This window comes from Erythranthe guttata, chromosome 6, assembly GCF_056151865.1.
Source record: "Erythranthe guttata isolate IM_541 chromosome 6, IM_541, whole genome shotgun sequence".
In the NCBI taxonomy this organism is placed as follows: domain Eukaryota; kingdom Viridiplantae; phylum Streptophyta; class Magnoliopsida; order Lamiales; family Phrymaceae; genus Erythranthe; species Erythranthe guttata.
This window is the reverse complement of record NC_142538.1, coordinates 8789418-8807312: the sequence shown is the minus strand read 5'-3', so window position 1 is coordinate 8807312 and position 17895 is coordinate 8789418. Positions and strand designations below refer to the sequence as shown.

The 17895-nt window shown below is 35.2% G+C and overlaps 2 protein-coding genes across 2 annotated transcripts; one reads left to right on the top strand and one right to left on the bottom strand.

Annotated features, from left to right (window-relative positions):
* Positions 1 to 7388: 7388 nt before the first annotated feature.
* Positions 7389 to 10514, bottom strand: LOC105965666 (Homeodomain-like superfamily protein). The gene is made up of 2 exons (XM_012990234.2): positions 9447 to 10514; positions 7389 to 8195 (listed from the first exon to the last, which is right to left on the bottom strand). The coding sequence occupies exons 1-2, from the start codon at positions 10419 to 10421 to the stop codon at positions 7479 to 7481; spliced, it is 1692 nt and encodes a 563-aa protein (XP_012845688.2). The 5' UTR covers positions 10422 to 10514; the 3' UTR covers positions 7389 to 7478.
* A 3948-nt stretch (positions 10515 to 14462) lies between these two features.
* LOC105965661 (uncharacterized) lies at positions 14463 to 17382 on the top strand. Its single transcript, XM_012990229.2, has 2 exons — positions 14463 to 15347; positions 16973 to 17382. Exons 1-2 carry the CDS (start codon positions 14896 to 14898, stop codon positions 17196 to 17198), a joined length of 678 nt encoding a protein of 225 aa, XP_012845683.2. The 5' UTR covers positions 14463 to 14895; the 3' UTR covers positions 17199 to 17382.
* The last annotated feature ends 513 nt before the right edge of the window (positions 17383 to 17895 follow it).

The window sequence follows — 17895 nt, the reverse complement described above, 5'->3', positions numbered from 1 at the left end:
GACTAATGGAGCAAGAGAGGTGCACATAGATCCCTATACAATTAATTATGGTAATTTTTTTTTTTGTGGGGGGGGGGGGGGGGGGGGATTTGTTGTTGAGTCAAGTGGGACGAGATGGAACATTTTCGAAGATAATGACCCTATAGGAGACTCCCTTGGGCCAAACAGTCCTGTAAATTTGGAACCATCCGATAACGGAGACGACGACAATGAAGATGTAGATGCGCATGATGTTTGGGAGACGTTGTTGCAGCACAACGAATAGGGACGGAAGCAAAGGGACAACCAACATTGTATGAATCTATCCAATTTTTCTTGATGTCGTTTCCAGAAGTCACGGCCGATTCAGTTGATGTTGGAATGGGCTAATATAATAGGTTTTACAACAGCGATCGAGATATTCTTGAGGTCGGGATGGTGTTTGAGGAAAAAAAATTGCATTTGCGCTGCGGTGATGGACCATTCGATTCGGTTTGCTAAACGAGAATTTACAGTGTTTGAAAGTAATAAGAAGATATGGAGTGTCAAGTGCAAGCAAAATACGCCTGAAAAGCCTTGCAGATGGTCGTTGCGGGATATTAAAAAAATATGGCAAATGATTCTTTCTTATTACGAGATATGGTGGACCCCACAATTGCATAATGGATGAAATCTCGAATCAACACACGAATTTGGACATGAACTACATTGCTACACTAATGGTTCAATCTGTTCGAGATGATCCAGCTTGGAATTTCAACTTTCAAGGATGCAAGCTTGGCACGGTTTGAAACGTTGCAGAGATAACTTATTCGGGACTTGGGAGTCCTCAATGAACAAATTACCCAAGTTCATGAAGCTACCCCATAGAACAAACTCGAATACGACAATTGAGTTGTATTGAAACCAACAGACATTCCAACACATTGGGCCTTCAAGCCATGTTTGGATGGATTCAAGTTTTGACGTAGAGTTATTAGTGTGATGGAACTTATCTCTACACTAAGTACAAACAAAAGTTGCTAATTGCCGTTTGCTTAGACGCCATTCAACAAGTGCTACTACTTGCGTTTGCTCTTGTTGACAATGAAACCACAGCGTCCTGGAAGTAGGTTTTTCAAATTCTTCACATACACCTAATTTCTAAAATTCCAGTTGGAGAAAGTGTTTATGTAATTCCTCGAGATTACTTTCGAATTCTGGAAGTGGTTTCTGTATTCATCGGCCATTGCCGCAAGATTACTTTCGAATTCTGCAACAGATAGTGAAGTTACAACTATTTGCCAAGCCCCATGAACGCATGCAATTCCTCGAGACTTACCATTACCCAAGCATTATGCAGCACGACGACCCACATTCCTATTGATATGGAATGTGCATAGAAGATGATATGACTCCGAGAGCACTTTTTTTCTAAACTCTTTATCAGCCCCAATTCTCTATCAGTCACAACTACACTCGGTACACTATTTGGGAGGTGTAGCCTTCTCAAATTGTTCAACGGTCATGTATAATGCTCTTCATTCTCATGGCGCATAAATGCCATGACAACAGTAAAATTCTGACCCTCGGAGCAAACACCAATAACCTCCAACAAAGGCATTTTACACACATTTGTTTTGTACGTATAGTCGAACAATAGAACATACAGAAACAATGTTAACATTTCAACCGACTGAGGTTGAGCCCACATGAAATCAATAACTTATATAGTTATGTTCCTCAAGCAACCCAACCAAATGTGGCATAATTGTATGGCCTCCCCTAGCTTGCTTTTTCATTTTCACATTTTCATTGTATACTTATCTCAAATGCACATCCCGTGCCAAGTTCTTCTCTTTCAAATGTATTAAAATCTTCTTCGGCGGTACATGACTTTTTGCCAACATCTGGGTAATGCCCACCTCTTCTTGAGTCATTTTCGTAGACCCAAGCCCCCACAAATACATGGGATCATGATTATTCTTCCAATATAATATTCTAAGTTCCCATCTATCCTCGTAGTGTTCGGCTCCTACCAAATAAAATTTAAATGACATTTCTTTGTGCCAGTCCATCTCTTGTTTTCCACATCTATGTCTATTGAAGTTATTTGCTTCGCCTCAAATAGATTACAAGTAAGATATACTCTATTCTTAGGACTACTACGCTTCACCAACTATACACCAAGATTATTGGCGGTCACTCTCGCCCAATCTATCAACTCATTCTTCGAGTTAAATAGTTGTGTTATTATGAAATGCTCACTATGACCAACTTCAAATGTAGAAGAAGCTTGTTGCTCTTCCTGAAATACTTATAAATAAGGTTAAAGAGTAGTAACAAAAGTAGTATTAAAAAAAATAATTGCAGAACTTGGGCGCCCAAACCGGGTGCGGAAAGACCGACTGTGCGTCCGCTTTGGGCATGGATCGGTCTTTTCCGCTTCCAGTTTGGGCGTGCAAATCAATTTTATGCGCCCATTTTGGTCGTGAGCCACGTTTTCCTGATTTATAGAAAAAAAAGTAACAAATTTTACCTCATTGGATTGTGTATCTCGATCCTCAACCGATGCACTCATTTTCTTTTGTAAATCACTACAATAAGATTGGTTTCGGGAAGAATTCTAATTTAAAAACTTGAGATAATTTTTTTCTAGAGAGAAAAAGCGAGATAGAGAGTGAATTATTACAAACCCATATTCGTAAAAGTGGTACCGCGAATATCACCTCCCATAATATTTTCTTAATTTTACTCAACTTACAAATTAACTAACTTTTGAACAAACCTTTTTTCCTCGTTAATATATTTTTTTTTTCTTTTTTGAAAGGAAAGAAACTAAAACAATTACTCCACCGTTGACTGCGGATCAACGGCGTTGACCCTTTGTTTATTTGTTTATGAAAAACTTTTTGCTCGGTATTAGACTTTTTTTCAATAAACATTTTTTATTTTTCTAATATTCAACACAATTTTTGTTTGATTTGGTGTTTTTATTTTTCAATCACCTATAATATACTAAATATAAAAATATAATTATAATTGTAATTTTCCAAAAGAAAATTAGAATATGTGGAAATATTTTCGTAAATTAAAATTGATTTGAAGAACAAATTTTAATATGTTGAAATTACGGCTGCACTTTGACGATCGATCACGAAAAAATGGAATGCGGCTCGGACTCCATTTGGTCTCTCCTTTTATAGTTGACGTTTAATCATCTGCAATAAAATTTACAATAGGCTGCGGCTATATGCAAGACTAATTCCACTTGTGCAAGACCAAATTAAATTTTTTAATGTATAAATACTATAATACCCTTACCTGTTGAAAAAATAGAAAATTCCAAATGTGCAATACCAAAAACTCAAAAAAAAAAAAAAAAAAAAAAAAAAAAAAAAAACCTATCACAAAACCACAAGACCAACTCTCATCTTCTCCATCAAAACCTTTCTCCTTCCTCATCTATAAACCCACAAAACCTAAACATTCAAAATCATCAAAACTCAACAAATCTTACAAAGACGGTAAGTATGGAGTCAGAAGACATCAAAATAGAAGAATCTACGGTGGAAAAACCCAAGAAAATATGTATTTATGTGTTTTTTTAGTTAGAATATCGTTTTCCCAAAAAAAATCTCGCGCAGACGCAGTCGACATGTACATGTCGAATTTTATAGGCAAAAATCGACACCTTAGTGTCGAAATTTAATTGTTAGCAAAGTAGTCCAAATATACTAAATTTCGACATTGAGGTGTCGAATTTATGGACATATATTCGACACCTTAATGTCGAAATTTAGTTGTTTCATATTTTTTTAAATAAAAATTCCACGCAGACACAGTCGACATGTACATGTCGAATTTTATAGGTAAAAATCGACATTGAGATGTCGATTTTGGAGTACAAAAATCGACACCTTAGTGTCGAAATTTAACTGTTAGCAAATTAGTCCAAATATACTAAATTTCGACATTAAGGTGTCGAATTTAAGGACACATATTCAACACCTTAATGTCGAAATTTAGTTGTTTCATATTTTTTTTATTTGTTATTTGGTCTTGCATGAGCAAACAAAAGACAATTTAATTTATGGGTATATTTGTCATTTCATCTTAATAAAATGGAATCTTTTGGAATCTTTCTTTAATTTGGTCTTGCACAAGTGGAATTAGTATTGCATATAGCTGCAGCCTTTACAATATAATGAAGATAGGCAATGTGAGATTCAGACTAGGTTGTTCTCTTGAGACGAATTTCACGACCCCTTCTCGAACGAATACAACAGTACAACCTATCTATTTGTTGTAACTTTATCGAAACTGCACATATTCAAGTGAAGTAAGCGCTTACACCCAACAAATAACAAGAGCTCAGCATATATGTAAATAATATAGAGAATATATCACCTTTAGAAATTTACTTTTCTTTCTCCATCTCTTCCCCTTGCAAAGCCACTAGGCCCTTTTTTATAGTATATAATATGATCATCATAAAACCTCTATCTAATATAAAATTAAGAAAATTTATATTGTTTTATGCAGGATTATTTTTTTTTAAATTTCAAAATAATGGTCCAAAATAACCTCACAAAATGGTAAAAAAAATAAATTATATTTTATAATTAAAAAAATATTTTTTCATTAAAATATCCCAAGATAATATGGTTTTGAAATTCGTTCCAAAGAAAGATAGAAAGTATAAGGAATACAAAATATCAAATTGAAATTAAAACTATTGTTCCAAAATAGAGTCGTTCGATAATTTTGATATAATTCCGATGTTATTGTCAATCTTATCTTATGAATTAGCACGTGATAGAAACACCTTGAGAAGTGGGCCTGAAAATTGGTGGTGTCCCTCGACCGGCTCTGTTTTCATATTTTTAACACTATTATTCATTTAATATTATGGATTTTCAAGTAAAAAAAAAATCACATTAATAAATATCTATTTGGACCTATATTTATTTTGAGTTTCACAATTAGTGTGATTTAAAATTCTTGCTTCAAACTCAAATTATTTCATCCAAATGGGGTTTTAATAATTTTGGATCATAATATTGAGTTGAATAAAGGGTTAATAATTCTTGTTCTCGTTTGTCACTCTTACTTATTTAACTAAGCTTTTCATAGGGTAGGTTTTTTTTAATCTTAAATTAATTGTTTGCCATTAATTTTTTATATGGCTTGTTAATCAAACCATACCAAAAAACAAAAAAAAAAATTGAATAATTTGACATCTAAATTTGCATTTTTGAATATTTGACATTTTATGATATCTTGTGACAAGATCAGATACTACAGTGCAAGGATAGGGATTCATCAATGGATCCGATGATGATCTAGAGAAATATGCGCTAAAATGCTGTCGGGTTTACCTACGTAAAAAATTCGATTAGCGTAAAAACTTTGCTGCTAATTTTACTAATAAACTTTTGTCTCCGTTGAACATATGAACATGATTTTTGTTGGTGATTATATAAGTTCCGTTCAAAATAAGCTCCAAAGAAACGAAACAAATTAATTATCGTCCATCTTCACATGCCCATATTGGTGTTTGTTGTTTTGTGTGTGAATAAACGATAGCGATCTACCAACTGTATTTCATCGGGTGTAGCATAAAATAAACCGCTCAATTATAAAGATCAAATATTTCTGTCCAAACAAGTACAAGGGATTTCATGTTATGAATCTCTCTGTCCAAACAAGTACAAGGGATTTGATGTTATGAATTTGAAATCTATTCCTCGAAATTTTCCGTCGAAATGGAGACTTAAATTATCCAATCGAGTTCGATAGGTTTTGTTATTATATTGTAAATTTGAAATCCCTAAAGAATTTTGAAATCCCTAAAGAAATATTCCTAACTCACGAACAAATCAGCATCGAAGAAAATTGCCGCTTCTTTTTCCTCGAGAAAGGAACACCACACCTTATTGATTCCTTCAACCTGTTACAATAAAATACAGGTTCTGTATATAGACAATTCCAGCACATGTTTAAGGAATGGGAGGTGATATTCGCGGTAGCAAAATTACGAATGCGGGTTTAAAAAATCCACTATCTACCTATTTCTTTCTCTCTACAATTTTATTTTTAATAACTTTTATATTAAAAATCGTTCCAAAACCCATGTTATTGTAGCGATCGAGATACGGAACCCAATAAAGTAAAGGACTCGAACACGGGTTCTTATTGTGCAAGTACCAACTTGCCTAACCATCTAGGCTTCAGCAATTTTGATATCTAAAACTTATTTAATTATAATTATTCATTTCATTATACTAGGCAAAAAATACATACATACGCCATGCTACCAAGACTCAAACACGGGTCTATTGTGTAATAGACGAGTCCCCTGACCAACTAGGCTACAGCGAGTTTGTTAACTAATACATATTTAAATATAATCATTCATTTCGTTTATACTATGCAAAAAAAATTTTGAACCGAACGACCAGTCTAGGCGTGCAGACCCCTGACCGGTGTCTGGACCGAACGTCCGAACTAATTTTCCACGCCGAAAATGGGCGTGTGAAAGCAGTTTCCACGCCTGGTTTAGGCGTGGAAACTGCTTTCACACACCCATTTTGGGCGTGGAAAATTCGAAAACCCAACACTAAAAACAGCCCCAAATCGCGATTTTCTTAGGGATGGCCATGGGGCGGGTACGGGGCGGGTATCGCAATCCCCGCACCCGCCCCGTTTGGAAAATCAAGCAACCCTCACCCGCCCCATACCCCTTGCGGGTTGGAATTGTAGAACCCGCCCCCGCCCCATTTTGCACCAGCGGTACCCGCCCCGTTTGACGACCCGTTTTTTTCTCTCTTCCATTTTAGCTTTTCCTTCTTACTTTGAATATAAAAATCAATTCTAGTTATGTTCCTTAAAAAAAATAGCCTTGTTTTTTCCAATGCAAATATATATACTTGTTAATTACTAAATACGATTAAAATATAAATGCAAATCAACAATCATTTTATAAAATATAATATACATGATATTAAATATACATATAAGGGTATTATACGTAAATAAAAAATATGGGTGGTAAACGGGGGCGGGTACGGTCGGGTACGGGGGAAATTTTACTACACCCGTACCCGCCCCTTACCCGTTGCGGGTATAAATTGTAAAACCCTTACCCGCCCCAATCCTTAACGGGGTTGGTATTACCCGTCGAAAACGGGGCGGGGCGGGGCGGGTACCCGCCGGGTCGGGTAATATTGCCATCCCTAGATTTTCTGGGGATTTTCATGATTAACCACAAATTCAATATATATAACCACTTTTGATTAATTACCTTTCAAATTGACGAGATTTTCGGATTTGGAAAGATTTGTGAGAAAGGTTGAGGGTTTTTGTGAATTTTGGGGCTTTTGGGGTTTGGGTGGATTTGGGGGTTTTTAGAGAGAGAAAGAGAAGACTATTGTGAACGACATTCATAATTTTGCTGCCGCGTAAATCAATACAGTTAAGGAATACTCACAATTTTATTACAGCCGAAAGAAAAATCATCAAAATTCATCCTCATCCTCGTCACCATAACTGGCATTATCATCGTCATCTGTGTCATCATTCGTACATGACTGAATTCTCCGTAACTGACTGATAGCATCTTGTGCATCAAGAACCAGAGCATCTTTCGCAGCTTTAACTGAAAAATTCATTTCCAAACGGCTCTTACTTTTGTCGTTTTTGCCCTCGACCCGTTTAGCAACCCGTAAAGATTCCGCCTTTCGCTTGGCTTCCCTGCAGTGCAGTTGGTCTATGTATTTCTCATGCAGGGCCTTGTTCTTGATCTGCTTAAGTACCGGTGGGCTCACAAAAGCAGCGGCTGCTTTCTTCGAGCTATTTAATCTCGAATATTGGTGTTTCGATCCTTGGTTAGGTGTAGGCGAGGCAAATGACGAAGTGCCCTCTTGAATAAAATCGAGAGACGGTTCAATTGTTGTCGATTCAAGAATGTCGAACAAGTCTGCTTCGTAATCTTGATCTTCGTTTTGCTGCTTCTGAAGTATTTGTCTGACAGTTTTCTGAGCAAGAAATGTTCTTTTCCTGGATCGGAGCTTTTTAATATTGATTTTAGCTGGACTAAGCAATTTGCTCGCAGAAAATGCGAGGGGTGACTGTTCCTTCTTCTTGTTGGGGCGTGAACGCTTTTTGGGTTGAATTGGGGTTAAGTGATCTAAATGGATTCTGTCGAAACATTCGTTTGCAGATTTTCCAGGAACCTGCACATATATTGCAATGTCGATTTATTAACTATGGAGATTGATTCTTGCTCAACAAAGTTGTAGAAATTTCACATAAAATGGAAAAAAAGCTAATGTAGCATTACAGCAAAATCTATGTATGAAGGTACAAATATATGTATATGTATATATGTAATTATGTATATCAATAAGGAGCGCACAGAAAACTCATTCTAACCAATAGAAGACAATGTTTTAGACATACAAGCCTCTATTTTTTCGACATTTTGCTTCCGATAAAAACGAGGTCACAAATAAGTAGGAGATTATCAGTATATCCATAATTTCTTTGAGAAAGAAACTTATGATTAGAGATAATGAAGGCTGCCCTCAACGCTACGAAAGAAGTGGGACTATCCGAACTTATCTCTTACACATTCTCTCTGATTTATCTTTTTAATCGCATTTGTTTAATTTCCTCCCTCATCTAAACGGAGATGTCATATACAGTATTAGAACAGAAAGGGGGTTATTTGTAATATTTAAATCTCTTCACTGGAGTAACTAGTTCGTCCATCAGGATTCAGATTCAAATGCAGGTTAATATATCAAGACCCTAAATCTTGCATTGAGATAAGACCAGCCAAGATACGCTGAGGTGGCGATCAGCCTTTATACCGTTACCAGATTCTGGCATATCTCGAACCATTTTTTCGTCACGTGCCGTGTTAGCCCAAGATCCGATCACTGAAAACACTACTTACCCTATGGTCTATGCCAGATCACTTTTCATCTTCAACTTTCTACTCGGTAAAGACAATAGTTACAGAATCGTCTCTTAGAATCTAAAACTCGTTTTGTTGTAACGAAGTTTATCGATCTTTCTATACGACTCTTACTATCGAATCAAAACCACGAGTGCATCTTCGTAACTTAAGAAGCTAATAACTAACATCCTCCTTTTGACACTTACGGTATCAAAACCTAACTCATAGCAATCTGCAGTATGACAACTAAACTCCATAAATCTGAGGATCTAAAAGGTAATATTTTACATACATTGTATCAATACCCTACTAGACGTAGTTTTCGCCCTCGTACATATGCTCCTATCAACTAAAATTTTGGAGGAGAGATTTCATTTCAAGTCCTTCTTCGATTGCAATATCGAAATTTTTGGGGCAATTATGCATGACGGGACCCAAGATGAGTTCTTTCACAAGAAAGGAAAAGCAAAACAACAACAAAATAGTAGAGAACAACACAAGCAACAAAGGGCACGTTAATTACCATTCGAGCAACTTCTTTCCAAAATCGAGGTGTGGGCTTTACTGTGAAGTAAGCTTTTCGCAGAGCCAATTCTTGCTCCTCGCTCCATCCTTTACACTCTTCCACTTCACATCTCTTTCTCTTGTCACCGATATTCTTGTTCTCTTTACGATTTTTGTCTCCACTTCCCATCTCAACACCACAATCTTTAACAACTTTTTTACTCGTGCATATTTTAGATAACTCACCATTCCCTTTAGGCAATTTCTCAACCGACTTGATCGTATTTGTTCGATTAGAGCTACGAGTAACCCTCTTCTCAACGTTTTCCGAACAACTATCAGCACCAATTTTGGGCTTCTCCTTTTTCGACAAAAGTCTTACAGTCTTGCCCGAATCCTCATCGGAACTGGAGTCACAGAGGTCAATATATACCAACCTATTTCCACAAACCGAACTCCTCGTGACCATCTTCTCTACAACATTTTGCTTCCGATAATCCAAAACTTCTACATTTTTTTTACTCACATTGGCTCCGCCGTGCAATCTTGCAGACCTTCTACAACCATTGCTTGATTTGTTCGAATCTTTCGATTCAACTACTTTTTTATCCGTCTTTCTTGAAATTTCATTGCAGTCGTTTTTCAAACTGCTCGCGAACCTGCTTCTACGAATCGAACTCCTTGTCACCCTCTTCTCCGTCTCGGTCGTAGGCGAATCCAGCCTACTCAAATTGGGGTCCAATTTTGCAGACCCTTTGCTAGATTTTGTCGAACTTCTGGACTTGGTATCTTTCACCCCTCTCTTCTGGGTTGTGGTAATGGCGGAGCCTGTAGGTGCAGAAAATGAAACAGGAGTACGGATTTTCCTTGTTGACGGATTAGGGGTTGCTCGATTTTCTGCGGCTGTTTGGTTTATGTGAAGAAATCTGGGGGATCTTCGTGGAGTATTCGTTGGGTTTTGTTCTTCATTGTTTATCGGTTTTGGGTGAGGCATTTCCTCAAACAGGTGTTCTGCCTGACAAACAAAGAAGAAAGAAATGCAATTCTGGAGAAAGATTCAAATTTCGAATATGGAGCGAGTTTCACTGAACTAAGCCTAAATATTGGATGGATACATGTGGCCCATTTAGCTTGGTCCGTGATTAAGACTATCGGCCCTATTCCAACAACTAACCACCAAATTTTGCAAGTGCTTACAAACATAAAGGTTAAATACAGTTAATTTATACCATTTGTAACATTTACCTCTCTAAAGTATCATTTGTAACACTTACACCCTCAAGCTCAATTCAAGTTGTATTTTAAATCCTAATACCTTAAAATTTTCTTTTTTTATTTAAAATTATAACTAAAAGAATAATTAAATTATACAATTAAAAAATATTTGTTGAAAAATGCAATATTTTAAATAAATTATACAACTAAAAAAATATCTGTTGAAAAATGCAATATTTTAAACTTTAAAAATATTATCTTGTATTGTTGGGTACATATTTAATAAATAACATCTACGTGTTATTGGATCAATTAATCAAATATATTCATATCGATAAATTTTAAGAAATCAATACATAAATAATAGTCATCTTAAGTATTTAAATTTATTTTAGTTCATTAATTTCTTAAAATATATTTTCATTCATTATACAATATATATTACTTTTTTATTTTTTCCCAGTAATTTAATTTAGTTACTTTTTAATTTTTATGATCCAATAATTATTAGATAGTTATGTTATTACGTTTTATTTTAAAATATAAAATATTTGATATCGAGGGGTAAGTGTTACAAATGCTATATCGAGGGGTAAATTTTATTACGTTTTAGTAATTTCATTAGTAATCATGGCATTTGGTTTGTGGGATTATCTAGCAAATGATAAACAATCTTCTGTTTTGTTTGGTTGATTTTGAGTTATAACATGGGATTAATTGTAAAATGTCTGAAATGCCCAATTTAAATGAACATGGTGAGAAATTCAAAAGACATGCAATTTTTTTTATTTTTTTCTGGAAAAAATGTGGACAGCTTTATATTCCAACTCCTTTCTTTATGAGGAATCAATGCTTCAAAACTATAAAGTCATATATTTTTGGCCTCTAAAACAATGAACAATAGATAAAGTGCAACAAATGTTCAGGCCTTTATCAAACTCACACTAACTTATGATTTAATTTTACTGTTGGATTTATTAAATCTCTTATGCCATTTTTTTCCTTTTATCTCTTCTATTTCTACTGTGAGATGGTATTATTCTTTTAACGAGGACTTATTAAGAGGTGGATGGTGCCTTTATAAAAAGAGGGTGCATATGTATATATACTCATAGCCTCCCAAATCAATGTCATATATCATTTGTTTGCCTGAAAACAGAGAACCAGGAATACATTAAAATTTGAACTGTGTCAAAATAGCCATGACTGCTCAAAAAAGAACACACACAAGCATCAAAGGCACATTAAAAAATGTGAAAGAAAAATCTAGTACTCAGTCTCGATAAAAAAAGTAATAATTCCTTAAAGAACTTGATCGATGAGATAATCAGCCAACCTCTCAACAACGATGTTGCATTGCCCATGTGTCACGGGCTCTTCATAGAGACAAAAAACTAGCGACTGGCCCGTTTTCTTAATCGTTATGCCTCTTGGCCCCTTTTTTCCATGAATAACAGCACCATATACTTTGTTCATCCAAGGAACAAACAAGTTGGGGTAAGATGACCATGTTCCTTGAAATAAGTCAGTATGCCTTGATCTAATGGAAGGTGAAGCTTTGAGCCCAATTAACGTCGTTGTGACGAAGGATTGCGGCGGCGATGAGGCGAAGGCCGGCTTAAACTGATTGACGGGTACAAATTGCAAATCATATAACAATTTGAAAGTCAAACAGGTGAAATTGAAAAAAAATAAAAAAAAAAACAGTGCACTGTAGTCTCCAATTTTCGATTTTACGCCTCTTTTCGTTTTCCCACAGCCAAACACGATGTTCTTCTACTATAAGAAGATTTATTTCAGCGTCCTTCGTTACGAAATTTCCCAGTCCCTCTGTTTCTCTCTGCCGATGCTTACCTCTGTTTCTCTCTCCCGACGCTTAAGATTCTCCAAGAAATATTTTATTTCTCTTCTTTTTATATGCAGGGCTTATACTATGCTACACCGGGTAAATACACCGGGTAGATCTTTACCATTCATATACATACAAACACACACACCAACATTGGTATGTGTAGATCAACGGTAAAAAATCACCCAGTGTAACCTTCACCGGGTGTAGCATAAAAATAACCTATATTATATGCAGTATCGATGCGTGAACTTGCATCTTTATTGGTTAACCGTCACTTGTTCTACCAGAAACAAAGATGAAACAAAGATGATTAGACATGTTTAATAAGATGGAGAAACCAACGCTGCTTACCTGCAGATGATTAGGGCTCGGCGATATAGATTTTGTGAAGAAGATAACTATTTATGTGTAATAGTTTGGTAATTAATTTATTTTTATAAGGGCTTTATTGTATTTACGTACATGGCCAGATGATGGGTTAATTGATGATAGCTTGTCAAGCCGAAATTGGCTTGACAAATAGTCAGCTAATTAACTGATAAAATCTGTAGGGCCAGTAATCAAGAGGAGGTCTAACACAACAACCAAACAATGAATTAATCGGGACAAATAGTCCCATCCACCCTAATATATCCAACCAAAAGAACCCCAGGGGTGCATAGTGTATTTAGCCCCAAACATAATTTGCACACCAATTTTTTAACATGTAATTAGAATTTTATGTTTTATGATTTATCCATATATAATGTATATTTTCCTTATATGTATAGTAGACATCAAACATCCATCTGCTGTCATTTTTTTTAGTCGGCAAAGAGATGTTGGCTTTTTTTTTTTTAATGAAAATATTCTAAAAATCTCTATATATAGGTTGTTTAATTTTGACCATTTTTATTAGTTTTTTTTCACTCTTTTTTGCCCATTTTTCACTGTGTTCAATTACTCTTCACTCTTTTCAATCATTTTTTCTTTTATCTCAGGCATAAAAAAAAAACTGAAAAAATCAAATCAATAAAAATGAATACTTGGAGATGATGAATTTTAAAACATAAAACCTCCTAAAATTTTGAATTTTTTTTCCTAAAATTGAAATAAAACTATAATTTGAAACAATTGCAAATTAAAAACAAAACTTTTCATATAATAATCGCAAATTCCCTCCTCCGAAAAAACAAACAAAAAAAGAACACTCAAAATCCCTAAAATTGAACACTAAAACAGACAAAAAAAAAAATCGAATTTAAATGAACGCTAAAAATCGTCAACAATCTAAGAAAATAATACACCTCATTTTTACTTAAAATTGTATCCTTAATTTTCTAAGTTAATTGGATTAAAGAACCGCCAAAATATTTTCTAATATTATAATTCGCCCTCAGACCAAAAGTTCATCCTTCTAATGTGCTCATACAAAAGTTCTTCAATATATTTCACGAAAACATTGAGAATGATAGAGATTTTGTATCTTTTAAAAATTGAAGAGAGGGAGAGAAATCCGAGAGAGATAAAGAGACGGTCGTTCAGTAAGTGAAACAACCTAGAAAAAAACAGGGATTCCATCAAACATAAAGTGGGATAAAAGAGTCATTGCACACAACAATAATAGAATTAATTGTTTCCCTAAAAAAAGAATAAATTATACAGTCAAAACTTGATAAATTAATAACATCGCTTAAATAATAGTTTCTTCTGGTCCCGATTCGGTGAAAACCATCTAAACTATTACTTCGATAATTTAATATTTCGCTAAATTAGTAAAATTTTGCTAGCCTCATCTCTATTAATTTATAGAGGTTTAACTGTACTAACAGATATTCAACTAAAAATAGGGAAAATAATGGATACCTTTTTTTTATTAGTTGATGAAGTGATAGTTGACCTAAAGCGATAGTCGGAGTTGGTTGTCTTGTTGTTAACCTTAAAAGTTAGTGAAACGATTAGTACTCCTCTACTCTAATCTATTAGTATTATTATTATTATTATTGCGCTCCAACTGAAGTTTCTTTTTTCATTTATTAGCCGACAAATCCCAGCAGTCACATGCTTCAACTTCACATCTTTTTCGTGAATAATAATAATTGATACTAATTCCGTCGCTAAAAAATATTTTGCAACAAAAATCTCACTTGCAAAACAAGCTCTACAGCCTCTATTGCCTATTGGCCATTGGATTCCCCCCCTCTCCCTCACCGACGATTCCGTTTCACTTGCTGCCCGCCTCTCTGTTTTCCCCTTCTTCTTTTCTCTGTCCCATCAAATCACAAACTAGAGAGAGAGAGAGAGAGAGAGAGAGAGAGAGGGTCCTGCTTGGACCTGTGGTAGGTAGGGGTATTATTTGATGATATATCAGTGCCATATTTTTCCTGTACATGAGGATTCTTGATTTGGGTTCATTTGAAAAATGTCTACAACTACTGTACAGAAATCCCACGGTTTTGATTTAGAATCAGCTAATGATGATACTTCTGATACCCTTCGGAATGGCGGCGGCGGCGGAGATGGCTGCTGCACCCAAGTTGCTGCTGCCGCCGGACCACCTTCATCCGATGCAAACGAGATTGTTCGGGTCCCGGAAAGTAAAGACATGGCGGCGGCGGTGGATAAGAAGAGGGATTCTAATGTGTCGGAGTGTTCGGTGGAGATGATGGATCTGGAATGTGGGACCCACGACGAAAAGAAGGTGCATTTGAATTTGAAAAGAGATTGTAGGATTTGCCATCTGAGCATGGATGCAACTAATCAAGAATCTGGGAGTGGGGGGACCCCCATTGAACTTGGTTGTTCTTGTAAGAACGATTTGGCTGCTGCCCACTCACAATGTGCTGAATCTTGGTTCAAGATTAAGGGCAATAAGTAAGTTTTCTTCTTCTTCTTCTTCCTTTTTTTTTTTTTTTTTTTATTTTTCTTTTTGATTTTTGATGTTTATGATTAGCTTTTTGAAGTGGGATAGTAATGAAACTTTATCTTTTGAAACAACAGCTGTAGCTTTTAAAGTGGGATCTAAAACAATATTTTGAAATATGGTCCGGACAAGGTCACAGTTGGACCAGTTCAACCAGGGTCCAACTCATTACTCGTTACTCATTTTCAATTAAAATGTAAATTATACTTATTTTTCTTTTGCATGCACAACATATCAACACACACATCACGTTGAATCTTTTCAAATATTATAGAAATTATAATAAAAGATAACATGTCTTCCAAGTTCAGAAAAAAAAATTGATTTTTCAATTGGGCAGTGAAAAGACGTCGTTTCGGTCATTTTATTTTTTTATTTTTGTAAAAAAGGACAGTTTGGGACAAAAAAAAAACATTTTCACTCGGGTTCTGATATTACGGTCAAACCGGACCGGACAAGGCAATTGTTCGCGGTTTAACCGGTTCAACCGGACGATCCAGTTCGGATTTCAAAACACTGATCTAAAGACTATTTGGATGTGGCAATAGTAGAAAAAGAAGTATGAAATGAAAAGAATATATACAAGAGAGGAAAAGATGAAAGCACTAGGCAAAATTCTGCTTTTTGTGGCCGATGATTCTTTACCTTTTCCTTTTCCTTTTTAATTTAGTGAGCATCTACTTTCTTTAGTATTTGTGGGGATGACTATTATTACTTGATTTTGCTAATTTGCTTTTCATTCTATGTGCAATTCTTGTAGCAACTAGTGCTTTCGACTAACATTTATCATGTGTTTGTTTAGTGGGATTCACCACAACTGTTGTTTCTAGTTTCGTAAACGTCAACACGTGACCTAATTTTTTGCCAAACCGACATTTGAGGAATCAAAATCTTGCGCACGATCGTCTTATCACAACTTTTTTTTTTCTTCCTGTTATCTGTTAGTGCGACTTTACGTACATACATACACAATCTATCTACGGCTACCATTAAATGAATGGAAGCAATATATTTAGGCCCCGTTTGGTGGCCAAGATAAGCCATGATTAACTAAATAGTTGGACTTAATTTGATGTTTGGTATCCTCAATAAATTGCCGGGTCGACCCGCCAAAATTATATAATCATGGCTTATCTTGGCTTATTCTTGCCTTCTAATGAATTTTTTTTGTTGGACGTTTCAAGCTCCAATAAAATAATTGGGTCTCATTAGATTATTTAATCTTATCTCGGCTAATCTTATCTTGCCAACCAAACAGGGCATAGATTTAGTGTCTAGTCTTGTTTAATTAATTATATTGTAGAACTTCAATAGTAATTAATCAACGATACGAGACTTATAACTTATAAGGCACAGGGAAAGCAACGGTGAAGAAATTAATCTTTTTAGTCGATCTCGATTAGTTGTGGGCGATAAAAGGATCAAGAAAAAAGCCAATTTTATTCAAGAAACCTCTCCGAAGCTTCTCGTAGCCAATTAGTGTTTGATTAGGTCATTGTGATTTTAGCTTTCAATTTGTCTTGCGTTCGCTATTATTTAATGCAAACGTTATTTTGGTGTATGTTTGGATTTGCAGAACATGTGAGATATGCGGATCAATAGCACAAAATGTAACTGGGGTTAACGAGGCAGAGATGATTGAGCAGTGGAACGAAGAAACAATCGATGCTGCTATTACAACAGCACGGCTGTCAGAGTCTAGAAACTTCTGGAAAGGTCATCGGTTTCTCAATTTTTTGTTAGCTTGTATGGTTTTTGCATTCGTCATTTCATGGCTTTTCCACTTCAACGTACCCTCGTGAAACACGCTTAATCTGCTGAGGTATAACATCTCGTATTTGTGTATTAGTAGTGACGGAACTTAAAAAAAAAATCTCGGTTGTTGTTTGTTTGGTACAAATCAAGTGAAAATATGTATCTTTAGTGACTTGTTATGTAAATTATTACACTAGAAAACACTCTGCCATGTGTTCATGGTTACTGGCATTTTGATTTGTACACATTTTCATCTACCTTCATAATATTTTAATTTAGGGTAAATTACAAACACCCCCTGAGGTATGGTCAAATTACAAAAACCGCCTTCTTGTTTGGATAATTACATCTACCCCTGAACTATGATTTTTTCTTAGACCTCCACATTTATGGTGCCAAATTCAACATAGTCATCTAGATTCCGTGAAATGTGCTCTAGTTTGTACTCGTTTTGTGTAAAAAATACAGTTTTTGATGCACCACAAACTGATATATACAAGCTAAAAATCACATATTATGATCATCTTGCTTCATAATGTAGAGTTTGAATGGGATAAAACGGGTACAAAAGTGATAATTTTCCATATAATCTCGAAGATTCCACTAAATTTGAGGAGTTGAGGGGGTGGTTGTAATTATCCAAACAAGAGGGGTGTTTTTGTAATTCGACCATACCTCAGGGGGGTGTTTGTAATTTACCCTTTAATTTAAATGCACTAAAATTTAATTGATTTTAGAATAACT

Bases quoted from the DNA above. Each gene is read 5' to 3' on its own strand.
- LOC105965666 (XM_012990234.2), bottom strand. From the start codon at position 10,421: ATGCCTCACCCAAAACCGATAAACAATGAAGAACAAAACCCAACGAAT. The intron at 8,196-9,446 runs GTAATTAACGTG...ATATATGTGCAG, and splicing joins GGAAAGAAGTTGCTCGAATG to GTTCCTGGAAAATCTGCAAA.
- LOC105965661 (XM_012990229.2), top strand. From the start codon at position 14,896: ATGTCTACAACTACTGTACAGAAATCCCACGGTTTTGATTTAGAATCA. The intron at 15,348-16,972 runs GTAAGTTTTCTT...TTGGATTTGCAG, and splicing joins TTCAAGATTAAGGGCAATAA to AACATGTGAGATATGCGGAT.